Raw genomic sequence first — 27,916 nt, 5'->3', positions numbered from 1 at the left:
ATTATTGATATTGGTGCATCAACATGTAAGCAGCCTTTTAGTCTTTTAGTAGCTTGAGCTGGAGTTAAGTGTACCTACTTTATGTAATTTAATCTGTAACAAGGCATCAATAATGAGAGAAGTGTTCAGCTCCTTTAATTACTGCATTCAAAATCCAAAAAAGGTAAAAGTTTGTAATTATTATTATCAAAATCTACTTCACATATCAAAAGTTAAAGGACTCATTATGAATAAAAATTACATCTGTGAGTTGTATATTACTTTATATGATTATATATTATTGTCTGATCTATAGCAGTAATATAGTTCTACTAGTACGTCAAGTATATAAAAGGTTTGTAAAATCAGAATCTGTAAAGTAAATATTAGTAACTATAAATGTAGTGGAGTAAAGAGAACATTTCCTTCTCAAATGTTGTAGGGAAAAAGTACAAGGAAAATTGAATGAAATAGAAATTGTCCAGGAAAGTACCAAAACCCCTGGCTAAGATGACCTGAGAGATTTCAAAAACTCTTATTGTGAAGTTTGGCCCACAAACATTCGAAGAAACACTGAGCACATTATTTTGTAGTAATTGGTTTTCACGGTCCGCTGTGAGTTACAAATTTATCGAGGAGCTCTGGAGTCATCAGTTGCTTTGCAGTGAAACAAAAAAAAAAACCAAAGACATTCTTTTACAGCAAGTGTATTTATTTTGTCACGTTTCAAGTATAGTATGTAACATCTGTTTTTGAACCACTTTGTTCACGATGCAGTTTTGATCTGTTATTTTACATCTTTTTTATATCTCACATACTTTTTTCCCTAACATGTGCTCTCACATTGATATATATATATAAAACACATTAAATAAAATAACCTCAGTTAATAATGTCTGGAGTGACTAATACTGAGCAGTGTGAGCAGTGTGAACAGTTTTTGGGGATCCCTCTCCTTGAGAATCCTCCCTCTCATTCTCCATGTAGGCCTGCACAGACCTCCACAGCGCTCTGATGTTTCCCTCGCCAAAACCCGTCGCCCCTCTTCGCTCTATCAGCTCAAGGAAGAATGTGTCCTCTGCAAAGATGGGCTTGGTGAACACCTGGAGAAGGTATCTGGAAATAGACGATAACAAGTTGAGGACACTTGGCTGGTCTTACATGAGGCATTTCACATCTGGGTTAGCCTCTGTTCTCATTGCTTTCACTGCTAGATGGAATTTCTCATGGACATTGGTCATTTTTTCTAAAAATAAATAAATAAATAAAACATTTCCTGAGGTTTTCTGTCCATATTCCATGGTCAGCGGAAATCTGCTACTGTACTGGACGGTAAAATTTGAACATCTTGTCATTTTGACAAGGATAAAAAACCATTTAACTATTAAGGCTCTCATGAGGCTCTGACTGTGATTATGTGCCTATGACTCATGGAATATATTGTTTTTTAATACTTACCAAAATAATGTGCTTTGAGCTGCTCAAATTGTATTATCCAGAACAGTGAGAAAACGGCTAGAAACCATCATTAATATGCTTGACACCTGCAAGAACCTCTATAAGAAAAAAAAACAAAAAAACACTGACGTGTGAGACAAGTTTATGGCTCTTTATTGCCTCTCACCTTCTGTTTTCACTGGATGCTTTCTCTGATGAGAGATCCTGGTGCAGGTCTGTGTCCAGGAGAATGCCATGCTGCGCCAGCATCTGGGGGTTGTGTCCTGCAGCCTCTATTTCCTGCTGTTTTCCCACCTGTCACAGTACAACACAGCATAGGTAAAAGTGTTAATAAACAAGGAAGAAGATGATATGCTTGCAAATACAACCTGCATATGTGAAATTCTATTATTTAATGTAATAATCAGCCATGGAAACTGACTTGTTAAAAGACCATACATGTATAGTGAGAGACTCATACAGAAATCACACACAAAATAATAGAAAAGTAATGTTGATTTACTATTATACCAAGTCAGTGGTTGTAAAGTTTCCTTTTGGACTTAGAGGAAGTGATTCAGTTTCACAAGCACAGTGCAGCCCTGCAATGTCGATGTCTAAAGACAACCCTGATCTGTTTCCTGTGTCCGTTTATTCACACATACTATATAATACCCTTTTTGACTTGTTGGATAAAATGTGGGTTAAGTCTTGCAGTAATCGAGTCATTACTGGTCTGAAAGAGTCGGTCGAACCTTGGTGTAGTAGGCAGGAGGAGGGGAGAAAAACTGTACACCAGCTTCGGCCATTGTATGTGCAGTAGAAACAATGTTTTTTGTGTACAGCCCAATGTGCTGGATCCCCGGGGCCCTGTGCTCCTCCAGGAAGGTATCGACCTGGTTCCTGCCTGAAATTAGAGCGAGCAGACGGTGACACAGGACTTGTGAGATCAGAAATTATGGCAGACTTTAAATACGTTGAAGGATGGGAGTGGCTGCTGTTACCTTGTTCAGGCAGTGATTCTGCAATGACAAACTTGCAATCGGGCTCTTTTTTGTCCACAGAGGGAAGAATGATGCCTGCTTTGCTGCATTTCCAGTACTCCATGGCGGTAAGACGCAGTCCAATGCCCTCCTGGTTTATGACAAAACCTTCGTCCAAATCTTCCTCACTACTCAGAAGAAGAAACAGTCGTCTTTATTGCTGACATCACGTTAAACAAAATAAAGAGTATGACTGTAAATACCCATAGATCCTCACCTATCAATGAAAAACCTCTGGAAACCAAAAAGCTGCTCATACCACCTCATGACCTGGTGGGTAGTTTTCCTGGGACAGGCATAAGTTATGTGGTCAAAATGTGTGACTGGACAAGACCTGTCCTCTTCTTCTGAGCTGCTGTTCTTTTCAACAACATCAAACCCAGGCAAGAAGTTTCCCTCATATTTGGTCCTGTCGATTAGTGTGTGGCACACATTCCCCACAATGGATTTAACCACCAAGTAGGTGACAAGACCGCCCTCGTCCTGAACTGTGGTGGGAGGCACCAGGAAATTGCAGCCCAGATGGCGAAGAGCCTTGAATGACCTTTCCACATCCTCCACCTCGAAACACACGTTGCTTACAGTATCCACCGAATAATGTGGGCTGACATCGAACAGACATTTCGTGGAATTCTCCTGGTTGCATTTCCCCGACTTGACCCGGTGTGTATCAGGTGAATGTGTGTCTGTGAAGCCCAGCAGCTCTCCATTCATTCTCACACTGCTCTGGTTTGGTCTCTCATTCACGACGAAAACTGCCGCTCCTTTTCTGAAAGCCAGCTGTCTGGACCTTTCGGTTAGTCTGGTAGCAAACAAATTAAATTTGAACTTAGAGACGAGGTCGTTGGTTATTTTCTCCACGTTAGAAACGTGGAGCGAAATGTGGTGTAACCGACTCAAGTAAGCTGCCATGTTTTAGATGCGACGTTCTGACAGGAGGCGTGTCCAAAAAAATATAGGAACCCTGTCACAATAAATCTATATTTAATTGTTCTTTTGGCATTTGTTTCAAACATAATGATACCCATAAGACATTAATTTAAAATTCATAATTATATATGTATGTATATTTGTGTACCTAGTAAAATACCAACATCTTAAAATAACCACTGATGTAACCTCGAGGTCAATAAAAGGGGATTCATAACCGACCGAAGTTTCTTTTGTAATGCAAGACAAGCATGTACTGTCTATTTCTGTCCATGAAATCTCGTAATAGTGTTTCACTTTGGTGTAAAATAAATTAAAAGTAATTAAGGGCTTGTGGACTATCCCCTTCTCTGTACATAAAAATTGTTCTTTAGACTTGTTAAGATTCATTTGCTGTCTACAACATCTAGATTCTCGTTTTATTTATAAAAATCAAGTGACACAATTTCACCCCGCAACCACCATGAGTAATGAAGCTTTTACTGGTTCTAAAAAGCTCGGATATTTTAGAATCGTGTGGTCAACCGCTCCAGAAGTTCATGTTTTTTTTAGCATAATATAAAAATGGCATGCTTCACAGTAGAGACTAAACATGACAGGCCCAAATCTCAGCAAATAGAGAAAGAATTGGAGTAACATAGTAAAGACTTTTTCTGCCCCTGAAAATCAGATGACCCCATTCTTTTGAACTTCTCATAAATTTTCGTTCATCAGAGGTTGTAATATTTCCGATGGGCTCTGAAGGCCCCACAGTACTGTCTTTCATCCAATCGCATTGAGCGCTGAGCCAGATGATTGGTGACGAAGGCAGGCTAGCGTTTATTTTGGCTCTGCTACTCATTTGTCTCACTGTCGCCGCCATTAAACAACACGGAGGCAATGTAAACCATGGAGTGTCGCGGATTTATACCATGATTCGAGGAGTACACAGGCTTTGCCAAGGTGTGGTTTATTCTGCGAGAGGTTAATGTGTCCATAAAGGTAAAAATGTGAGAGGCCAAAGGGGTCCAAATAACTCGGATTGGGAAAGGTTTGATAGAGCAGGAGGAGGAGGGGGGACTGGACAAGAAGGGTTTGTTGTGGTTTTCAGCAGCACTTGAGAAACGAGCGCAGCCGCAAAACGGTAAGAGTTTGGCATATTTTCTTCAAATGTTCCGGTTAATGAAATGGCCTAGGACTATACGTTTTATGAAATGTTCGGTAATTGTTAAAATTGACGGTGGCTATGAATGCTAGCTGTGTGGTTAGCCTACCAGCTAGCAAGCTAACACTAAAGACTGAAACATTACTACATGGTAATGCAGCAAAGCCACCCGTTCAAGTGAATTAAAGCCAGGCTCTTTACCACGCATACACTGTGATCGATAATAAATAGCTGACAGGCCATTTTAGTCTTTCAATAACAATATAGTCTCAGCCTGCCAGTGTCATTGAAGATGCCCGACCAGATGCAAGTTAGTTTACAAACTGCTGGAACACATACTTGGAATAACTCAGTGCAATCTCTTCACTTGATTTATGTATCTCAAGTACATAACTATTTTATCATATTTATTGACCTTCAAGATAATTTCCAAAACTTCTGTTTATGACTCACATCTGACTACATTTATCACCACAGTGTGACCAACCAAAGCGATCCACAATGACGGAACAGAAGATCAAGTGGGCCTGTGACTACTGCACCTATGAAAACTGGCCATCTGCGGTCAAGTGCACTATGTGCCGTGCACAGAGGTCGATGGGTCCCATCATCACAGAGGAACCTTACAAGAACAGCCCTGATCTGGCTCCCAGTGTAGAGTGGGACCCTCCCAGAACTGAGAGTGGCAGCAGCCTCCTCATCTGCCCTGACTCCAGTGCTAGGCCAAGGGTTAAGTCTGCTAGCATGGCTGAGATTGCCAGTAAGTGGTCCTGCCAGATGTGCACCTACTTGAACTGGCCTCGTGCAATCCGCTGCACGCAGTGCCTGTGTCAGCGTCCGAGGACCAGCAGCCCCACTGAGTCCCCACAGACTTCAGGCTCCAACGCAGGCTGCCGTCCTGCCCTCCACTCACCTGTGGACACCTGTGAGGAGTACAATGACAGAAACAGACTCAACACCCACCAGCAGCACTGGACATGCACAGCTTGTACTTACCAGAACTGGCCCAAAACTACAAAGTGTGTGGTGTGTGACCACCCGAAGCCCAACAACCAGGAAGCTATAGAGCTGGCAGAGTCTGCGGAGCCGTCACCCTTGATCAATGAGCAGGACAGGGCTCGGTGGAGGGGCAGTTGCAGTGGAGGCCAGGGCCAAAGGAGGTCACCTCCTATGCCCAAGAGGGAAGACAATGTTAAAATGGACTTCCAGAGGATAGAGCTTGCAGCTGCAGCCATGAGCAGCAACGAGGAGCAAGAGGTCGACTTCAAGAAGCTAAAGCAGATTAGAAACAGAATGAGGAAAACAGACTGGCTGTTCCTCAATGCATGTGCTGGTGAGTTCTTATGTCTTTGCATGTCACTCCTATGTGGGCTGAAGTGATTAAATGATTAGTTGATTTGTAGAAAATAAATCCACAGTAATTAAGATAATAGATTAATCCATTTTCACTATATCATATTATTGTAAGTGATATATTTTGGGGATGTGGACAGTTGGTTGGACAAAACAAGGAATTTAAAGACATAAGGATGATGTAATTTTTCACATAACTTAGCATTTTCAAGATAAAATTATCTGTCAATAAATTAAAAAATTATAAGTGGATTGCACAATAATGCAGATGGATGGGGCTTTAATTTTTACATTCTTTGCTTGTAGTGTGTCCCATGCATTCCTCAGTAATGATGACAAATAGTCAAAGTATTTATTGGGCTTGGATTATGTGTGAGAATACTATTGCCCTCATTCCCTCTGTGGCTCACCTGAATAGTTTTACTGGTACAAAGAATCCATACTTGTGCCCCATTTTTTCCCTGTAAAAACATAGCTATTGTCACGCCAGTTTTTTGTTTCCTCCCATGATGTCATGCTGAGTAATGACAGAGTGAGTTGCTCCAGTCAGAGGCAACACTTTGATTGTTTTTGTCCCCAAGGCCAAACATTTCGTTTCCGCTTAGTTCTGTTTTATTACAGAGCAGATGGAGCCTCACCCTATGAAGGCCAAGGTTGCAGAGTGGTGTTATCCACTTGGTGTTTTATTAATGAATGACAAAATGTCTAATTGTTTAGATTCCAAATATTAGAGTACAACAGGAATTTTGGAAAAAGAGGGCTTGGCAAGCTCTGTGAGAAGGTTTCATTTCACCAGGTGGTGCTCTCAGGTGGAAACTCTCCACTGTAGTGAGATGATACTCATCATCAACAAAGCATAAATGATGTTGAATGGCAGCGTAATAAAGATGTGTAGCTAAATGGCTAGTGGGAATTTGATCCAACTCATCACGGAACCCCTAGCTGTCCTTGCTGTGACACTGAGAGAGAGCCTTTGAGAAACTGAGAGGGTGTGAGTGCTTCCCAGCCGGTGGGGATGAATGGGCCGTCTGGGCAGTGCAGGGCGAGTGGAGCCTGCAGACCAGAGGCTCTCCTGGCTCGCAGTCAACACACCCTGTAAACAGTGGTGCTTATGTGCTGAGGAGGGGCCCCCAGGAGGCAAAAATAGCCTTGACAAGACATGAACACCAGTCAACAAAAAAAGCAAAAAAGCATGAAGGCAGCACATGATCAGTGTCCTAATGACCTTTGCACTGGTTGCCCTCTTGAGCTTGTTGTTGAGGAACAGAAAACATTACTCTCAGGTGACAGTGGCACAGTTTCTTTTTATCACATATGTCCTACATGTACCTTTAGGCCTTTAACTGCCTTTTTGATTTTGATTCTTGCTCCTGCTGTGTCTTTGTGTTCATGCTATGTCAGCTGACTTGTTTTAGTTATGCTGCTTGTGCTACAGTTTGGCTCTTCAAAGTGTTTGTAGATGGAGGAAGTGCCTGAGCCAAGCAGCACATTATGACCAAGCCAAGCACTTCCTCAGGTCTCACAACTTGATCTCTCTTTGCTCTACTGTTTCCCCACATTTCTGGTTTAATGTTTTTTCAGAGCTCTGCTTTTGGGCCAAAATCAGATGATCCCATTGATTCTGCGTTCCCACCAAAGGAAGCAGACTCTGTTTGTGTAATATTGTTCTTTTGTTTTATCAAAGACTATAACTGGTGAGCCTTGAAATTGCAGATAATACTAGTTTGTATAAACACATTATGCTCATAGTTTGATTTTGCTCGTGATGATGATGTTTGCAGTTTATGTGATTAGTGTGATTATATAAAAAAAAACATTGTGGATTGCCACAAGCATTGCCTTCAAGCACTCGAAATGATCCGCCACTCATAACTACAAAATCATACCTAAAATTATATCAGTTTGTAGGGTGTGGTCACAAATACAATTAACTCTTTTTGGGCTCTAAAGTTTCGTAGTGTGTTATTATGCGATTGGTTCAAACAACCACAACAACACAAGACAAATGTTTCTCCAGCTGCTCACTATGTCATATTACAGTAGTTTATTGTGGACATGTCTGACCATGCGGTAAACTGCGTCTAATATTAGCTTGCAGTCTTTCACAACCTGCATGATGTGCAAAGGTGATTGGACAGGAAGGACAGAGACAAACTTCTGGGATCGTGACATGAGCACTGTCTTGTCGTCAACATTGTTAAACGACGAGGCGCCTTTTGGTTCAGAATTGGTCGCCTGTTGCCATTGTATGCTGTCATGCCTCATGTTTTGGATGCCCCATTTCTGTCTGGTCTGGTTGGCTCATTTGAAGACTGATATTGTACAGAATGATTCCAGCATAAGAGGTTGACACTATTAATATTGTGAAGTACACATTATGTAGTAACCTTCACACAATAGCTCTGTGGCAGTTAGTAAATGAGAAGTTAATGTAAAAGGAAGCAACTGCCAAACCCTCGGACAGCTTCACATGCAGTAAGCCCAGGGAACCTCAAGAGGTTCTTGAAGATTAAAAAAATGGTAACAAGAAATTAATTTGTGAAATTAAATGAGACTGAGAACTGTAAATCAAACTGTGTCTTTTGAATATAAAACTTTAATTCTTTACATTTGTTGTTTTCCACTGTCCACAATTGTTCTATTTCCTTTTGGCTTTCCTTTTCTTTCTTTTATTAGATAGGATTGCATAGAGGTAGACAGGAAACAAAGATGGAGAGAGCGAGTGGTGTATTACATGCAACACAGCTCCTTGGCTGGAATTGAACCATGGAAATTTGCCATTTTGTGATTTGCACCTTAACTTTTAGGCCATCAGGATGCCTCTGCCATTTTTGTTTAGCATCTCTGGTACCAAAGGACCAAATGTGGAAAAACAAATCAGCAACACTAGCTGACTAAATAAAATAATCTTTTTCATTTTACCAGTGTGTTGTGGTGTAAGGCCGTCATCAGGGTGTTTTTTGCAATGTGAAACAGCACATATTAGCATCACACTTAATATTGACATTTTCATAGTGAGAATGCTCTACATATGAGGAGTCTTGTTTTTTTTTTTCATGACAGCTCTGACCTAAACCAAGCAAACCACCTTCAAAACAGGTCACTGCATTGTTTACTTTTTTTATACGGTGTCCAGCATGGCAGTAGCTACAATGCAGCCAAAATCATTGGGTATCTATTTATGGAAATGTCTTTGCAAAATAGCACCCAGCATGTTTAAAAGGGAGACCTGCCATTCTTTGCATGTTCAAATCCAGGTTCTCTCAAGGTAACTGTCCTCTGCCCTGCCAGAGAGAACATCCTCACATAAGGCAATATGGTCAAATTAGCCAGCGCTGCAGCGTTTACTGTGCTGCCTAGCTGCCGCTCATTTCACTCACAACAGATGTTGAGACTACAACGTCCAAAAGGGGAGGGGGGGGACGCTAATCTGCACAGGCTGTCCTCTGTCTGACACAGCTCTCTGATAGCTCTGCATTATGAGCTACACTGCTCTGTCTGTTCTGCTGTGTTGTAGCCCGACAGTGTGATAACTGTTCTCACACTGGGTTAGCTAGTGGCAACATCTAGAGGTCATCTGAACTGTGGATTGACGTCAAGAGCTGGAGCGCTCTGTTCACTCGGAATTCTTTTTACATTTAACTCTTTTCCTCTAGTTGAATTCTCCATGCAAATTCCCTCCAGATTTAAATATTAATTGGTTGTGACCGAGAACAGTATGATGAGTTAGCACAGTTTGATGGATATTTCTGTACCTCCCTCATTGAACATGGCAAGCTGTCTGTTACATCTTGTTTCTATTACAAGCAGGGACATGGAGTTGGAGCAGCTCCAAGAGCCGGTCTAATCCATTTACAAAGCAAAGGCCTCTTTTAAAAGGATTCCCATGTCTTTCTACATTAATTTATTTTCTTTGCAGATGTGTTTGAACAGAAAACACTAGTATTTGGCATCGTAGATTCATACACACTCAGTCGCCAGTGTATTAGGTACACCTAGCTAGTCTTATACAACAGCCCTGCAATAAACACTACCTGCAGGGAGGTTATGATGTTTACACAGGGGTTGAGTCATCTTTATGGTCTATTCAGAGGTTGTTATTTGTAATGCTGTTGCGTGTATTGCCTTATACTGTGACACATTTCTAATATTTAATATAATAGTCTTTCCTCGTGGTTATAAATGGCGTGAATATGCTTTGTGTTGACAGCAGCGGTTTGTGTACAGACTTGCAGTTTAAGTTGAGACAGCTGTTGAGTATGGATTGTTTTTTCTGAACACCGACTGTTCTTTGTTCCTTTAAAGATAGATTGTAAACAATATAGATGTGTGTCAACTGCGTCTAACTTCAATAGCCTGTGTTTATGAATTCCTGGAAGAGCAACTGCACCAGTATATTGAGGCCCTGATGCAGCTTTATATTCCAGTGCCAACATTTGTTTCCTATTTTCTGACCTTCCTTCCTCTCTTCCCTCTGATGCAGGCGTCGTGGAGGGAGACCTGGCGGCAGTGGAAGCCTACAAGTCGTCCGGAGGCGACATCGCCCGGCAACTCACCGCTGACGAGGTGCAGCTCCTCAACCGGTCCTCAGCGTTTGATGTGGGCTTCACCCTGGTCCATCTGGCTATTCGCTTCCAGAGGCAGGACATGTTAGCCATCCTGCTAACAGAGGTAAGAATGCTTGGCTTTACTAACCTGTGTGAATTAAAACTCTTTAAGCAAGTGGACCCAAAATGCACTGTTAGTTTATTTAACAGCTCGTGCCTCTATTAAACCTTTTCAACACACATGTTATAGAACACACCAAGCAGCAGAATCAGAATACAAATTTTCCTTTAAGGTTTATATGAAGACATGTACCATCTTATAGAAAAGGCATTGTAAAAAAGTCTGACAATATATTTTGTCATCTACACAAGAAGTCAGAATTGCTCCTGTAATTTTGATGCTATTCTGGACTCCTCCTTGTCTCCCACGTCAGTCTATAATTGTTCTGCGCCAGAGTAGACGATATATAGCAGATGCCTGTAATGCCTATAATTACAGCGGAAGTGCACTTTGAGGATTAGGTGGAGGATTAGCCTGGCTGCAGTCCTGTCACTGGTTCCTAATGGACGTGATGCCACAGAGCTGATGTGGTTTGCAAGGAGGGCAGGCAACGATTAGGAGAGTCACAAAGGGCTGCACTGTCAAACCAGTCACTGTGTACTGCAAAATTTAATCCTTAATATACTAAATACATACAATAATGCACTTGTATATAAATAGTAATAGTGGGTGATCATTTCATATAATGTTCATGGTCTTGATATTCCCTTGTAATCGTGTCAACAAATGGTTTGTATATGGAAACATGGTGGTTCTCAATTGTCATGTGGGAATGAATGAAAGTAAGTTAGATGTACATGTCTTTTTTTAAGGTGAACCAGCAGGCAGCTAAGTGCATCCCCTCCATGGTGTGTCCCGAGCTGACGGAGCAGATCCGCAGGGAAATTGCAGCTTCACTACATCAACGCAAAGGAGACTTCGCCTGTTACTTCCTCACTGACCTGGTCACCTTCACGCTGCCCGCAGGTACCTGTGACATATTGACGATGACGTAACTTCACTTGTAGGGCTTCCTTGCATATGTGTTATCTAACACCACTGCTGTTTATCCCTCCATGCATTTATTTAGCTTTATTAGCCTGTGCTGCCAGAAAAAAAAGGTTTTTCCTCAATATACACCACAAATTAAACAACCCCCTCCCACCCCAACAACCAGTCTGAACAATTGGTGTTGAATATCACAAGTTGTACTCGCTCTGCCAGGGAAAAATTTATTTAGCAAATTTGGATACTGTACTCATGCTTATATTTTATGCTCATTTCAAGAATTTTCCTCTAAATAGTTTAAATGCGCAGCATTTCAGTGTGAGATCTTAACTGTTTTCCCCCTCACTGGAGAATTGGAAGAATGACGCCCAGCCTTATTGTGCAGCATAGCTGAGAGAAACAGCGGCTCTGTGTCCTGTCCCTGTGGCGTAATGTCTTCGCTGAAATGACATGCACTTTGCTTTTCAGAACTACCAGTTGTATTGTGATTCCAAGCTGGCAGTGCCGCTGGGATGAAAGATTATGCAGGCTTCACTGATAGATATGATTTTTTTTTTCCCCCCGTGCTATGCCAAATATTTCTTTGCAGACTGAATTTGGCCCGAGGCCAGCTGCAAGGCACTCTCCCTCTATTTCTGTGTGTCTCTCTCTCTTTCAGACAAAGCCAGTGCCATTCACTATTGAGCCAGAGAATGGCCACCAGTGTTCTGGCTTTGTGTGTGCACAGTTCAATACTCACACAGAAACACAACATGCTGCACAGAGCTTGTGTTTACAGTGTGCCATTGACAAAATGTCAGCCAGTGAATGTAATTGCAAAGAATATCCCCTCTGTGTGTCATTACTGTAGCATTTCTCCTGCCCTTGGTGCAGTGTACCATTAGCTTATAATGAGCATGAAAACGTAATATCTTTCCCATGTGTCTTTGCAGATATAGAGGACCTGCCGCCTGCTGTCCAAGAGAAGCTGTTTGATGAGGTGTTGGATCGGGATGTGCAGAAAGGTACCCAAGATTTATTTATGTCCGTATCTGGTATCTGCATGTGTCACACTTCTGCATTCATGTTAGTCCAGTCGCATGTGTTCAGACATACCGGGTTTTGGATGCCTGTGATTCACGATCTGGCCGAGCTGTGGAAGGAGCTTGTGTCTAAAACCCAACATCTGCTCTTGTGCTCTTCTCTTCTCCAGTCAGCTCACTGCCTCCTGCTTCATCTTCTGTCCCCTTTCTTATTAGGTTAATTGAGCTCACTGGTTTCCCTCCCACACACTTAACTAGCGACACACTCCCAGGACTCTATGTGAATGTTTGTGAACATACATTTACGTTTGTGCGTTGTGCTGAAGATACGAGTGAAATCTTGTGACCTATTTAAGCCTCTATAAACTGGATTACCGAGGAGAGGTGTTCTGGGTTTTTTGGGTTTTGCATGGAAAGTAGCTGAGGAATCAGTTAAGGTGTGTTTTAATAATATTCCAGGAGGAAAGAAAAATATGGAAAGCAGGTTTTGCAATGCTCAATTTGTCTCCATAACAACTCGCTGCAGCAGCTGCACATCTTTAATGCTCAACACAGCATCTATGCTCCCATGCTGAGTGTTCTTGTGGATAGATTAAAGACTCTCAGTTGGTAATTTTTTTTTTTTAAATCCCCATTTAATTATGTTTGTTCTAAAATGATAAACTTAAGAAATTATATCCTGGTCTCTCTACTTTTTAGTGCAGAGTGTGACATACCCACAATGCATTTCGTCTTGTCTGTCTTACTGTGTATAGAGTTGGAAGAGGAATCTCCTGTCATCAACTGGTCTTTGGAGCTGGGCACGCGCCTGGACAGTCGTCTGTACGCCTTATGGAACCGCACGGCCGGAGACTGTCTGTTGGACTCTGTTCTGCAGGCCACCTGGGGCATCTACGACAAGGACTCTGTCCTCCGCAAGACCCTCCATGACAGCCTGCATGACTGCTCCCATTGGTGAGACACCCATCCCTAATCAGAGTCCCAATGGTCACATAAATCCAGGAAGCTGTTTTTTTTTTTTCATGTTTGAAATATGATGCAATATGCCACAGATCCAAAGGCTTGTTAATGGTATTCTTACAGAAATCTGACACAATTAGACTTTTTTCTTGACCCAATATTATCTGAATGAACTGACTTGTATTATTACAATGAAGGATTTCTGAAATATGAAACTTGACACCTGAAAATCTCCTCAACTTTGCGGGCTGTATTGCATATTCAAAAAGAGCTTTGTGTCGTCAGCATAAAAGCAAAGATTTTCAAAGGAAATAAACCCGAGTGAGACCGAGGTGAAAGTTGCAACTTGCCCCAAACAAGATTTGACACATTAAAAAAAAAAAACATAAAAACAACTCCTTCATAAAGATGTTGCCTTTATGTAAAGGTGAATATAGGTTAACGACATCACTAAATACTCATGAGGGAAATTTGAGAAAAGTGAAAGTTGCTGCCAGTGGACAGCCACGTCATGCTGTCAGTTATGTTGTTGGAGTTTGACCTGCAGGCTATAGAAGCATTTCCTCATGATATTTACATAACTTCTCTCATATATTCAAATACAGTGGGTTTGATTACTTAGTAAAAGTAAGAGATGAAAAAGATGTTCTCCTTTTCAATGTGCGTTGCATTGGGTATGTGGATGATTTTGATCAATATGCATGACTAGGTTTTTTTTTTTATCTTCTTAAAAAGAGCCTGATATAGTTATTTAGAAGAAGTTAAGTAGAAGGGTAACTAAAGTGCTGTGTACCACTACAGTAGTAATACTATATAAGCAGGGTGACATAAGTCCAACATTTGATTGAAATGAACTTTAAAAATAGTCTAAAATGTAACTTTTGTTTTAGGTTTTACACACGCTGGAAGGAGTGGGAGTCGTGGTACTCGCAGAGCTTCGGTTTGCATTTCTCCCTGAGAGAGGAACAGTGGCAGGAGGATTGGGCGTTCATCCTGTCTTTGGCCAGCCAGGTAATTATGAGGTTCCTTCTGGTTTACTCACTTCCTCCCCCAGCCCACTATCAATCGAAAGACAGAAAAATGGCTCAGTATGGTGTGGCCGGTCTGTAAAGTGTGTTAGAGGATAGAAGTTGGAAAATACAGCATGTAAATTGATGTGTTCTCACAGACAAAATGGCAGGTTTCATTTATTTTTCATGGTTGGAAATTCAAATGTGATTTTAACAATAGAAATGACACCATGGTAATTATTTGACTGTAACTTGATTTAAAAGATCATTAAACTGCCGGGTCCACATTTACACATGCAGAAACCTCACTTCCTCATTTTTGGCACCAAAAGAACAAATTGTAAACTGTCTCCTTGTTTGGTTTTCATCAACATACCAAGATAAAAAAGATAAAAGCAGTCTTTGGATTTTTCTTGCAAACAAGCACAGTTATGTATATTTACATTTAGTGACTCACTAAAACATTGTGTCCGTCCTTCAGGCCTAATACACATGTTTAATTCATTTTCTTCCTCATGAATCATTTATAAAGCAGATATTTTTTTCCATTATTCTATATTTCCTTATACACTTGCATTGTTTGCATTGGTCAGTAGATCGGTGAAATAGCTTGGCTGGCATGCACTACACATTTGCATTATATTATGTGTGTGTATTCTTAGAGCAGGAAATGCAAACAAAACAGGGATCTGCTTACAGCACCACAGGAAATTTTAAAACTCCCCAGGGTGCCTTTTTACTGTGCAATAAATTCATAGTAGTAATGGTTTGTGTTTTTGAGTTCAAGTTAGGTATTTTTTTATGTTTCCATCATGTCTTTTCACTGCGATTTGCATGAGCCACAATCTTATAGTGGCTGTCATAAAAATGTAATTTAATGGACAAACCTCCAGTTACAGTCGAGTGTTAAAAAAAAAAACACAAAATCCAATTTGATTTGGAACAAAATGAATACCTAAGCGATAGATGGAGAGACAGCACTGTGTGGTTTAAAAAGTCTGAATATGGAAACTAACTTTTAACTGCACTGATCCTCCTCCGTCAGCGTGCTCACTCATTCATAAATGCACTAAAAGGTGAAAGCAATTTAGCACTCGGTGTGTATCAGCACTGTCTTATCTTAATGCTTTTGGAGTGCTGCTCATCAACCTTCATGTAAGACAGTGAAGTGAATTGCAATGGGGCTGAAGGGGAGACAGTCGAGAGAGCGGCACTGTGGAAGTTGGGCCGTGTGTGAATGACAGGGAGGAGACGAGCAGTTATTACAGATACCCTAAGATGGAGTTGCAGATTGACAGACAGCTCATCTGCTTGGCTGGCACGCCTGCTGAAGCAGCACTCCTTCCCAACATGTGACCTTGGGATTACAGGCATTTAGCACAGAGAGCCACTCCACCAGCAGTATAAACAAACACAGCAAAAGCTACCATGTGATAACCTCATCTGAGGCTTTGGCAGTGACGGAGAGATGAGAGCCAAAGGATAAGATCAGCTTTTACATATCCCATCCCTTAAGTGTGGATGACTTTGAAGCCCCCTTTTTAACATGAAATGTCATTGTAGCTGTAGTATATTTAAAAGCAGTTATGTAATCTGCTTTCTGCTTATTCAGATGGTACAACTGAGAGATGAGAAGGAGAGAGAGAGAGAGAGGGAGAGGGAGAGGGAGAGGGAGGATGGCATGTAGACGCACTCAGAGCTGCAGCATTTCAGGTTCACACTGTACAGGACACTCTGTTTTGCAATATGATCACAGTGCTTTGCATTCTCAGCCCTCTTCACTATTTTTAGTCATATTTATATTGAATGTACAACTGGGGGAAGCTTGATATGATGACAACTACTGTATGATGATGTGTGTGTGTTTTTTATTTTTTTTTGTGTCTCTTTTTCCCTCCCCACTCAGCCCGGGGCCAGCCTGGAGCAGACCCACATTTTTGTTCTCGCACACATTCTTCGCAGACCCATCATAGTCTACGGAGTGAAATACTACAAAAGTTTCCGTGGGGAAACGTTAGGATACACTCGTTTTCAAGGTGAGACGGCATTTGCAGAAACCTGGAAGATCTTAATCTTAAGAACTTTACACAAGAACAATTATATAAGACATATTTTCCTTTTTGAGTGATTCTTCTTTAAAGCACATTCCAAAAAGACGCCTCCTGTGGCATCTTATCATGCAGGTAGTTTTGGTTTTATTTACTGTTCACAAACCTCAATAGGAGCTGTTTCGCTGGAGCAACTTTCTCCTGAAGAAATTGTCCCTATGAAAGAACTTTTTGACAAGTAGTTTTTCTGAGCTGTCGGCCCTGCAAAAGAAAATCCAGTCACCTCTATTGTATTAGAGTGGAGGCAGACATCTTATCCACTCTGAAAAACCTGGGAAAATAAAACCAAAATTGTGTGTATGGCTTCAGGTCACCAAATTACCTATTTAGGATGAACTGACCTTTTTAAGTTGCTTGGGCTCACTTTGTGCATTGATTCTACCTCAAGGTGTGTACAAAACCTAAGTGGTTAAATGAAGTAACCTCTGAGGATTCAGTACATGAGTGCAGTCTGACAGGTTATTAATTAGGGAGGAACTGGAGCCACAGCTTTAGTCTATGTTGTGTGTCTGCTGATTAGTAGTGTGTGTTTGGAGCAGCAAGTGTTAAGGCAGGAGTCAGAGCGGAGAGGGGAGGGGAGGGTGTGCTCCTGAAGAAGCAGGGCACCAGGCTGCACCACTGAGCTGCTCTCTGCTCACAATGACCCAGTTGTTTCCAGTCAGCTGAAACGCAGCCACTTCTGATGTCAGGTCAGATCTGAGTTGGTGCTTGGCCCCGACTGACATTCACACACGGTGCAAATTTGAGCGCACAGCTGCAGGGCCTGTCCCTTCCAGGTGGCTCCAGTGTTGTGGCTTCCGTTAGCTCCCAGCTGGTCTGACTTGCTTTGTGTGTGTGTGTGTGTGTGTGTGTGTGTTCAGGTGTGTACCTGCCTCTGTTATGGGAGCAAAGTTTCTGCTGGAAGAGCCCCATCGCCCTGGGCTACACGCGGGGCCACTTCTCGGCCCTGGTGGCCATGGAGAACGATGGCTACGACAATCGCGGTGCGGGCGCCAACCTCAATACTGACGATGATGTCACTGTCACTTTCTTGCCATTGGTGGACAGCGAGAGGAAGCTGCTGCACATTCACTTCCTGTCTGCACAAGAGGTACGGTCTGATGAACAGCTGGAGATAGTTTTCTATTTTCTGTGAATTTATCTTGATATTTATTATTAAAATCAGGGTGAAATTGAACTTAAATTTACTTGCATGCTAACAGGAACTTGTTCATTTTACACATAACTGTTACCAGAATAGTTTGTGAGCTTGCAATCGGTGTGTTTGTGTAGCAGAAAACTTAACATACCTGGAGACATAAAATCATATTAAACAAATATGCTCATTTTACAAAAATCCGGGTACATTTTGAAGGAAACATGAAAACGATGAAGCTTATGTGCAGCTTATGGTGTCAGGTTACCACAAATTGCTTCCAGCATGCAGCCGTGAATTGGTTGTGTAGGTTTGTGAAGCATGACTGTGGTCACCAGTAGTTTTCACATCTTAAATATTCCCCGTTTGTCTGGGACTCAGATGGGCAACGAGGAGCAGCAAGAAAAGCTGCTGCGGGAATGGCTGGACTGCTGCGTGACAGAAGGAGGAATGCTGGCAGCCATGCAGAAGAGCTCTCGCCGCCGCAACCACCCCCTGGTCACCCAGATGGTGGAGAAGTGGTTGGACAGATACCGCCAGATCCGCCCCTGTGCCTCTCTCTCCGACGGCGAGGAAGAGGAGGACGAAGACGAGTGAGTGAGGGGGAGGTTAAGAAGAAAGTGCAAGCTCTTAAATGTTGAGACTGGACACTGTAGGCTCTGGGAGAGAACCTTACTATCTACATTTCTTTCTTTTTTTTTTTTTCTTTCTCCAAAATGTAAATCTTTAACTTGTAATAATGCATGTGTTCTGTGAGCTCTGTGATAGAAAAAAAAAAAGAAACCAGCACCAACAAACAGAATCCTGATTACTGCTCCTTTTGAAAGCACATCAAGTCCACTTAGTTTGCCTTCCTATACTCAGATGTCTCCTCATTTGTTATTAAAGTAATTATCTCGACCTGAGAGAAATACTACTAGGACATATAGGAAAATATACTGTATTTAAGGAAATCCCGAAGCTGCACTAGATGAGAAATTTCATTTACAGAATTGCCTGACAGAAATTTTGCTTACAACTGAGAGGATGCCAATCCTTGTGTGTATGTTTAAAATTTAAAGAGCACCTGTTTTTCCTGATTGCTGATCCCTCTGCACACCCCTTCTGATGTTGGATTTATTTATTTGTCTTGGAGAGTTAGCGCACGGAGGCGATACCTTTTTTTTTTTTTTTTTTTTTTCTTTTCTTTTCTTTTTTCTGCCCCGTTTTATCTGTGTTTTGTTTGATCCACTCAAGTCTTGAAGTATTTTATTTTGCACAGATAAAAACCTACATTCTGTGAGGGGAGGGGGGAAAAAAAATGACGTACAAGTTTACTGACATTTTTATGTGTGATTTAGTAGCTCATGTTGATGTTAAGAGTGGGTGGTGGTGACGCTGGTGGGGAAAAGTGAAAACCAAACACTCTGCCTCTTTCTATGGAGTGCATTAATATTAAATTTGACTCACTTGCATCCTCTTCGTTGCCATTTGTATTTGTTTTCAAATTTGTCATTCTTGTGATGTCTGAGAAATAATTTCCCCTCTTGCTACAAGCTAAAATAACTCAAAACTCACTGGGTGACGGTGCACTGGAACATATCTAAATATAGTCCCTCTGAAGTGCAAAGTTGAAGTCTGTCTAAAAGGAGCAACACATTGTTTTTGCAAGAATCACCTTCTTGGGGGGCCCCAAGAGGGTGATTCTTGGATGGATGAGTCAAAACCTCAACACAAAATTACTTCCTCCATTTTAACTAATATCAAAGGAATATATGACAAGAAAACACCCAGACAGTTCACAAGAGTCAATCTTTTTCTTCACAGATTCAAAGTTGTAGAAGTAAATAATATTTTTCTCATTCAGGCCTGAATTACTAGAACTACAGTGGCAACAAACGGTATCAAAGTTAATCATATCACCTTTTTAGAGTCTGCATAATGTAGTTTTCATCAGGACTTGTTGACACTTTAGCGCCCCCCTGTGACATAAGATAAAACTGAGGTTTGACACAGATCATGCAGGATTACAGTAAAGTCATCAGAAAATGAACATATTGCGCTGATAACACAGACTGTTGGTCAAATCAAGCAGTCGGTACAGACAGCTGGTTCTCAGAATCGTATCTTTTTATTTGAACTGCACTGAATGCTAAATGTTCACCTTGTACAAGAAACAAATACAAATACTCACACTAAAAACAAAAACATACTGCTGGCTGCCTCTTCTGCTATTGTTGGGACACTAAGTAGGAGTTTCTGCTATTGCTCTTACAGAGTACAGGATGCCCCAAAGAACCTGGCCTTCAATAGAACAAAGAAAATATAAGAAGGAGGAGAAGAGAGAGGGTGGATCACATAGGACTATGGTTATAGGAACATTTAACTAGGCAATACAAATCTAACAGGACTCTTCAAAACTCTTTAACACCAAAAACGTGGGATGCGCCTTGTATATAAAAATACCACAATGGATAGGATGAGGGAGGAGAGAAAATATCCAGACTAATCTGGTTAGTCTTATCTTTTTTTTTTTTTTTTTCCTCAAAGACAAAATTCTGGGAATAAACAATATCTGCAAAAAAGTGTTTTCCTGAGTCATTAAGAAATGAAGTTTGATTTAACCCTTTCCTGTCTTCAGAGTGTGAAATGTGCTCAAAGAAGGGAGGGAGTTGCCGTCCGTATGCCGCAGAGATTAGATCTGTTGTCCGTCAGGCTGTCATCAGAAATGTCCCGTTTGTCAGCACAGAAGAATCATCACAGTCACAGCGTCCTCCTTATTTCAGTGACTGTGGTACGTTCTCTTCCTCGCAGCCCACACTCACGCGGACACATACAAAGAAAAGTCAAATACTTCGCTGGCAGCTCCCTCTGACTTCACATGGTTAAAATTCAGCTACAATCAAATGTATAAAGTGAATGTGTTATTTAGTGTTTTACCACTGACAGCTTTAAAAAAAAAAAAAAAAAGAGCAACCTTGTCACAAGTGAAGAAATCCCTTCACACTATGTAGAAGTGCCCCCGAGTGGTGAAAACATGTAACTGCAGCCGTGACAGCTGTCATTACGTATTATTGCCAGGAAAGGGTTAAAACCCACTCTAGATTACTATAACTGATGAGCAATCTTTTCCTTTTGTTTGACGAATGATAAATATATTTAATTCAATAATCCATTTTTAGTCATTCACACTAAAGATTGAAAGAAAAAAAAATTCTCTTCTGAGGCATAATGAGGGGCCTAAACAACACACATTAGTTACATAAGGAGGGTTGGAGCTGGGTGGAGGAGAGGTGGGGAGGATCAGGAGGGGAGGAAAGAAGGGGAGGGGCGGGATAAGGTCCAGTAGCACATGATGCCAAAGTTTTTTTCTCTTGTTCTCCTGTTGGTGTGTTGAGATGTAGGCCTACGTTTCCCATGAGCTCTGAGGTGTAAGGAGGGAGGGACGGGACAGAGTCTCATCAGGTTATCCCGGAGCGCTAAAAACACTGGACTCTGTGTCCACAATCATAGGCATGTCCCGAAGAAAAAACAAAACAAAAAAAAAAAAACATCATCATCATCAAAGAGTAAAGTCGGTACTGAACCCAAAGAGACAGAGAGAGTAAAAACTAAAACGTTAAAAGTACAAATTCCTCGGAACACTTCCTTTGTTCCCAGTTGCTGACTGATTTTAACAGGCAGCCGCTTGTGTTGTTTCACTGTCTCTTGGTCCCAGTTGGTCGTTTGCTTTGTGATTGGTTGTTTTCTGAGTGTCGACAGGTCGGATGAGATGTTTGCCATTTGTATCCCTTCTGCTGCTATTGCTCGGTGAGGTGCTCTCTGGTCTCGCCGTGTTTGGAGGGCTGGTTGGGCGACGGGGCCTGGGAGGGGTGTGTACCAGAGGGCAGGGTGTGGGCGATGGGCACCCCGCCTGGGACCATACCCTCTAACGCCCCAGGGATGCCACCCGGAGCCACTCCAACCACACCTGGCGGGTATCTGGCGAAGGAGGGAGGTCAGAGGTTAGTGTTGCAGACAGAGTGATTCCCAGAGCGAGAGTAGCGTCACAACACCAGCCTACATTCCCAACACAGTGAAAAACAGGATTCTCCAAACATTCCTGACATCTAGTGACACTACTGGCTCTTTTCCACCACAGGAACTTTGTAAGAACACTGCGTTTCAGCTGTTCAAAGTTCCTGCTCTCAAGGTCGTACTTCCCGATAGTTAAGGAAGGACTGGAATTCTTAATTATTATTTGCTTGAAATTCATTAATTATGAAAACCACAAAATTGTATCTAAAGCAAAATATTTTTATTCTAGATTCAGTTTTTGGGACTATTTGTTGGGAAAAGAGCCATTACATCAGAATATCCTGGCCAAAAAACTGGGGAAAAAAAAAAATCACACCATTCAACCAGAGAAGAAGAAAAGGACGATACAGTTTCATCCAACAGAACTTGCCCCAAAAAGCCATAAGAAGGAAACCATAAAGCATGACTCCATCCATCAAACTGCATGTGAATGGCTTCAGGTCATGCTTACTGGGGACATTCAAAACCCACATTCACTTCCATCCATCTCTACTCTGTGTTCAGTCAAACAGGTGAGTGCTGGGTGGGGGGAGTGGGGGGGTTATAGAGGGGACACACATCAGGTGAGCTTGAGGGGAGAGGGGGTTCTTATCCGGGACCTCCAGAGAAAGAGGCTGTCGGCCCGGATGGTCGTATTTACCTGCTCCTGATCTAGGCATTAATTTTGTCTTGGGGGATGCCGGTTGTTACGGCCGGAAGAGTTTGGTTCAGTTGGCTGCGTGAAAGAAGCACATGGAGGTGGACATGCTGAGATCAGGAAGGGCCCAGAGTGGGACATGGTGGACAGAGAGTCACCTTTCTATTACTACAGAGGGCAGTTAGTGAAGGGGGGCGGGGCACTAGGATCTATGGCAGAGTGGTGACTTCAATGATTGAAATATATGTTAGAAAACAGTTTATGACAAAGCGCCTACATGAGTATAATAGACATAGGTAAACAATTAATTTGCTGCTGATGTAATAAAGAAAATCCTTTAAAAAAAAAAATCACGCAGGTCAGCTTTAAACTAAATGTCTCTGAAACAGGAAGAGCTTGCTGGTCTGCGTGTTCAGTTCCTACCTGTAGGCGGCGCCGTTGAGCTCAGGGTGAACACCTGGTTGATCCATAACCGCCCACGGTGCCGTGGTGACAAAGAACTCCTTGTTGACGCAGTTTCTTAGGCTGTCCGGGATGCGGCCTGTCACATGAGGTGAAAACACACACACACACACACACACACACACACACACACACACACACACACACACACACACACACACACACACACACAAACACACACACACACCACACGTTAAAAGGCAGTGTTGCTCACCAGCATTAAATCACAAACTGTAAAAGGGCACGACTTTGTTACAGGAGATGAGCGACCAGACGCTGTTAAAGTGTTAATGAGTTCAGGCTGACAAACATATCAGGCTTGGATATGCAAATGCAAATTAAGACCATTTAACAATGTGGATGTTTTGTGAGAGGCCAGCGCCCGGGCTCCGCTCTGCTCTGTGTCAGGAAGCTAACGATGACATCTATTAAGATGTCCAGATTTAATAAAGGCTGCTCAGGGCCTATCGAGGTGGAAATGTGACATCTGGGTTAGAAAGCCGTGCAACAGGTCACATAGTAGGCTGAGGCTTTAGCATGGGGGGCTGGGAGAATGAAGCGGTGGAGGATAGGAAAAGAAGGTTGTAATTCTGAGCGGACAAATTTTTAATGTGTTCATGTGGCTGCGTACCAGTGATGGCTCTTCGGATCTCGGTGGCCGCCGCCTCTCTCATCTCCAGAGACGCCTGCTCGCTGTACCAGGCTGTGTGTGGTGTGCAGATCAGGTTCGGAGCGTCTTTCAGTGGGCCCTGAGCAAAACTATTAACACACATACACACAGAGAAATAAATGTAGAGAATGTAAAGTGATAACGGCGAGGCCAGGTCAGATCTGAGATGGTGACAGCGACACTGGATATCTGTCCCCTAAGCCCTGTCACACCTGCTTCTGCATGGCCAAAGGTTGGTGCATTTAAATACTGCTGAGGGTATTTCTTTGTTTTCTGTGTGAGACTATAAAAAACAGCAGATGTTATTTATTATTGGTGCAATTATAAAGCCCAGGAGAAAATGTCAGCCACAATTTTCTTCCTCTTTCTCCAAAACTCCCTTACTCTCATCTCCTCCCTCTCATGTGGCTCTAAAAAACAGATCAGGTCCAACACTCCCTCCCCCTCCTCCTCTATCCTTGCAACACCCTGCCTGGTTGTGTGTATGTGTGTGTGTGTGTGTGTGTAATGCCTCAGCAGTGCCCTAAATCAGCATTGTGTCGTGTGGGAGGGCCAAAGTTATGAAACACTCCCCTGTTGACATATTGGGTCAGTGGAGCATGAGTTTGGGCTGAGTTTTCAGTCTTCTCAAGCAGCCAGTCAGCTGACCAGCCAGCCATAAATAAGCAGCCTCCAAACTCTCCCCGACTGCCCCTGATGCGTGAACGACACATCAACACCAGTTACCCTCTGAGATGGGGAACATGGTTCTTAGAAAGGTGGAAAAGTGGGAGGCGTGTCAGGCTGTTTGTCCTCTGGTGAGAGCAGGAGTGGAAATAGAAATGAAGTTCATGGTTCAGGCACCAGTGTCACCACTAGGAAATCATTCCTACAGATGTATGAATTATTTTGGGGACTGGACTGTAAGTTTTGTGTATTTTCATTCTTTGTAATTATACATTATTTTGTAAAAATAAATAAGCATAAACATTTTTACACATAATACTGTTAAAATATTTGGGTTTTTTGAGGATTTTCTTCTAACTCTTTAAATATTTTTTTACATAGAATCCACTTCCATGATTAAATGACTACAAAATTTATAATGAATAAATATTGCTGATGATAAATGCCTGCGGTTTTACAGCAGAACTTCCACTCCAATGCTTTAGCTTGTTATGGGCTAAAATTTGAAATACAAATACAAATGTAATAATCATTTATATGTGAAGATGATGTGCGGAAATTCTTTTAGAATTTGAACAAATTACAGAGGAATGCTAATTTTTTGTTAGTTCTGTTAGCTGTTGTGATAGAGGTGAGTCTGGGCTTTAGGGTGTAAAAGAAGAAACGATACACTCAGCACACTCAACCATCCGCCAGCAGCTCTAACTGTATTTAGTTTCCCAAGACGTGGGAATAAAGCAAGTTCTCTCCACTTCCTGAATTCCATTACCTGCAGGGCCCTGAAGGAGGCTTTTAGAAGAGTATGAGGTAACTTTAACTCGTCATATGTCTGCAATTGTTTCTGCTTTCCTGTCTAACTGTCTCTTCAGCTGTTTAAGGCTCTCCACCTTTATGTCCAATTTATCGCTTTCTTTTTCTTCCTGCACACCTATTGAGGTAGATTTGTTACAATATTATTTGTGTGAACAGATTGACAATCCATGCCTGTCAGTATATGTTCATTATATATGTAAATACAAAAGATAGATATGTATGGTTCAATTTAATGAGAAATTATGAAAAGAATGATGTGAAAATGTATGGATTTTAATGAGCATGCTATTTTAATGAAGTTGCATTTTACTATGAGTATTTCATATATGTTATAAACTTATATCTTCATATATCCAGAGGATGTAGATATGTCATATAATAATATGTCCCCTTATACGTGACATCTTATATAACATCACTCTTGATATAGGGACAAATATGTCATATATATATATATGTCATAAGTCATAGTGTAGTAAGTCGTAACAACATCATAGTATAGCAAGGCTAAAAAAAGACATAGTATAATAAGGCATACAAAACACATAGTATAGTATGGCATAAAATGTCATAGTATAGTAAGGCATAAAATGTCATAGTATAGTAAGGCATAAAAAGTCATAGTTCTGATTTTCCCTGAAGGACTGTGTTTGGATTTTTGTTATCAATGTTTGAACACTTTTTGGACCTTATGTTTGGACTTTCATTTGGACTTAAGGTTTTTTTCCTGTTTTATTTTGAAACTACTCTACTAATACCTTGTGTTTCTTGTGGTTATTTTACTTTCTGTCTTTGTCCTGTTTCCCTTTTTTGTGATTGTCAGCCCCGCCCTAATGTGTTTCACCTGTGTTCTATCACCCTTGCCATCCTTGTTCCTATCTACTCCTGTTTCACTATGAGTTTCCCGAGTGTCTCTGCTCCTGAACCCCAGCTCCAGCCAGTCCACATTGGTTCCTTGTTCCCGTCGGGAGTCCAATCGACACCAGCGCCTGGTTTCCAGTCAGTGGCTCAGCTGCCTCCTGTTCCACATCTCTTGTTGGTGGTCCGGACAACCTCAGCTCCTGATCAGTCAGTGGTCTGGCCTACATCATCTCCTGGTTTCCAGTCGTCAGTCCAGCCATCTCCTGTTCCTGATCTACTGTTGGTGGTCTGGCCACCTCCTGCTCTTGATCCCCAGTCACTTGTTCGCCGGCCTCCTGCTCGCCCTCCAGAAGGATTCTGCCTGCAACGTTGGCCTCCTGCTCGCCCTCCAGAAAGACCAGGTCTTCGCCGTCGCCCTCCAGCTCAACCTCCAGAAAGACAGAGTCTTCACCGATGTCCTCCAGAGCAGCTCCATTCATCTGTCTGGCCTCCTGGCCATTCTACCAAGCTTCCCAGTCTGTGCGTCCAGCCTCCAGACCATCCTTGCAAGCAGCCCAGTCTGTCTGCCTGGGCTCCGTCCTTTGCCCCATTCCTCGGCCGATGTTCTGCCCCTGAGTTGGTGGTCTCCTGCTCTTCCCCTGTGATCCCCTGCTCCTTCCCTTCCCCCTTTTCCTCTCCTTACTATCCAATGGCCCTTGGATCCCTCCTCCAGACCCCCTCCTACCACCAAGCTGTGTTCTTGGTTTGCCAGGTGGGCCGTCTGGTATCTGGCTTTGGTTCTGTCATGATCTTCCCTGAAGGACTGTGTTTGGACTTTTGTTATTTATGTTTGAACCACATGTTTGGACTTTTTCATTTGGACTTTAGGTTCATTTCCTGTAATATTTCGAAACTATTTGTATTTTATGTTGTACTGTTTTATTCCAGAGTTATTCTGTTTTATCTTCATTTTGGATTTTAAATTCTCCACATTTTAACCGTTTTTGTAAGTTTCTTTCTTTACTTCATTTATTAAATCACTTTTTCAGATGGTCTGGATTTGGGTCCATAAACTACATAACCTGACGATAGTATAGTAAGGCATAAAAACTCATAAAACATTATAGTCGACCTAAAAAGTCATAAAAACGTCATAGTTTGGTAAGGCAAAAAAAGCATAACAACATCATGGTATAGTAAGGCATAAAGAGTCAGAGAAATGTGATGGTATAGTAAGGCTTAAAAACTGATGAAGACAACGTAGTATAGTAAGGCATAATTAGCCATACAAACATCATAGTTGAGTAAGGCATAAAAAGTAAAAAAAACGAAATAGTATAGTAAGGCATGAAAAGTCACAAAAACGTCATAGTATAGTAAGGCATAAAAAGTCATAGAAACGTCATACTATACTAAGGCCTAAAAACTCATAAAAACGACCTAGTACAGTAAGGCATAAAAAGTCATTCAAACGACATAGTATAGTAAGGCCTTAAAAGTCATAAAAACAACATAGTATAGTAAGGCATAAAAAAACATAAAAACGTCACTGCATAATAAGGCATAAAAAACGAATAAAAAATACATAGTGTAGTAAGGCATAAAAAGTCAGAAAAGTCAAGTATAATAGTAAGACATAAAAAGTCAGAAAAACAACATAAGTAAGGCATAATTAGCCATACAAACATCATAGTTGAGTAAGGCATAAAAAGTAAAAAAAACAAAATAGTATAGTAAGGCATAAAAGTCATAAAAAAGACATACCGGTCGTATAGTAAGGCATAAAAAGGCATAAAAACGTTATTGTATAGTGAGGCCTAGAAAGTCATAAAAACGACATAGTATAGTAAGGCATAAAAAGGCATAAAAACGTTATTGTATAGTGAGGCCTAGAAAGTCATAAAAACGACATAGTATAGTAAGGCATAAAAAGGCATAAAAACGTTATTGTATAGTGAGGCCTAGAAAGTCATAAAAACGACATAGTATAGTAAGGCATAAAAAGGCATAAAAACGTTATTGTATAGTGAGGCCTAGAAAGTCATAAAAACGACAT

The 27,916-nt window shown here is 41.6% G+C and overlaps 3 protein-coding genes across 9 annotated transcripts in view; 1 reads left to right on the top strand and 2 right to left on the bottom strand.

Annotated features, from left to right (window-relative positions):
• Nucleotides 1-684: 684 nt before the first annotated feature.
• Nucleotides 685-3,371, bottom strand: hpdl (4-hydroxyphenylpyruvate dioxygenase like). The gene is made up of 5 exons (XM_022743195.1): nucleotides 2,677-3,371; nucleotides 2,421-2,587; nucleotides 2,172-2,323; nucleotides 1,604-1,731; nucleotides 685-1,095 (listed from the first exon to the last, which is right to left on the bottom strand). Exons 1-5 carry the CDS (start codon nucleotides 3,369-3,371, stop codon nucleotides 885-887), a joined length of 1,353 nt encoding a protein of 450 aa, XP_022598916.1. The 3' UTR covers nucleotides 685-884.
• Nucleotides 3,372-4,248: 877 nt separating this feature from the next.
• Nucleotides 4,249-18,907, top strand: zranb1 (zinc finger RANBP2-type containing 1). 2 transcript variants are annotated; one of them, XM_022742421.1, is made up of 10 exons: nucleotides 4,249-4,512; nucleotides 5,011-5,866; nucleotides 10,370-10,557; nucleotides 11,307-11,460; nucleotides 12,414-12,485; nucleotides 13,259-13,457; nucleotides 14,354-14,474; nucleotides 16,380-16,509; nucleotides 17,442-17,671; nucleotides 18,098-18,907. In XM_022742421.1, exons 2-10 carry the CDS (start codon nucleotides 5,035-5,037, stop codon nucleotides 18,311-18,313), a joined length of 2,142 nt encoding a protein of 713 aa, XP_022598142.1. In that variant the 5' UTR covers nucleotides 4,249-4,512; nucleotides 5,011-5,034; the 3' UTR covers nucleotides 18,314-18,907. The 2 variants fall into 2 exon arrangements, with proteins under 2 accessions (XP_022598142.1, XP_022598143.1); XM_022742422.1 differs by having other exon boundaries at nucleotides 4,259-4,331.
• Nucleotides 18,908-19,804: 897 nt separating this feature from the next.
• The window catches only part of LOC111219696 (C-terminal-binding protein 2), a 111,077-nt gene continuing 102,965 nt past the window's right edge, over nucleotides 19,805-27,916 (bottom strand). For 5 of the 6 annotated variants that reach the window (XM_022742416.1, XM_022742418.1, XM_022742414.1 and 2 more), the window contains 3 exons: nucleotides 23,503-23,630; nucleotides 22,833-22,950; nucleotides 19,805-21,676 (listed from right to left, as the gene is read on the bottom strand). In XM_022742416.1, coding sequence (XP_022598137.1) covers nucleotides 21,496-21,676; nucleotides 22,833-22,950; nucleotides 23,503-23,630 — 427 coding nt within the window. In that variant the 3' untranslated portion in view covers nucleotides 19,805-21,495. Of the gene's footprint in view, nucleotides 21,677-22,412; nucleotides 22,488-22,832; nucleotides 22,951-23,502; nucleotides 23,631-27,916 lie in introns of all 6 variants that reach the window. The other variant, XM_022742415.1, reaches the window with a different exon arrangement.

Source organism: Seriola dumerili, unplaced genomic scaffold (assembly GCF_002260705.1).
Source record: "Seriola dumerili isolate Sdu_G_001 unplaced genomic scaffold, Sdu_1.0 BDQW01000068.1, whole genome shotgun sequence".
Taxonomy (NCBI): domain Eukaryota; kingdom Metazoa; phylum Chordata; class Actinopteri; order Carangiformes; family Carangidae; genus Seriola; species Seriola dumerili.
Note: the sequence above shows the minus strand (reverse complement) of the source record. Positions and strands in the feature narration are given on the sequence as shown.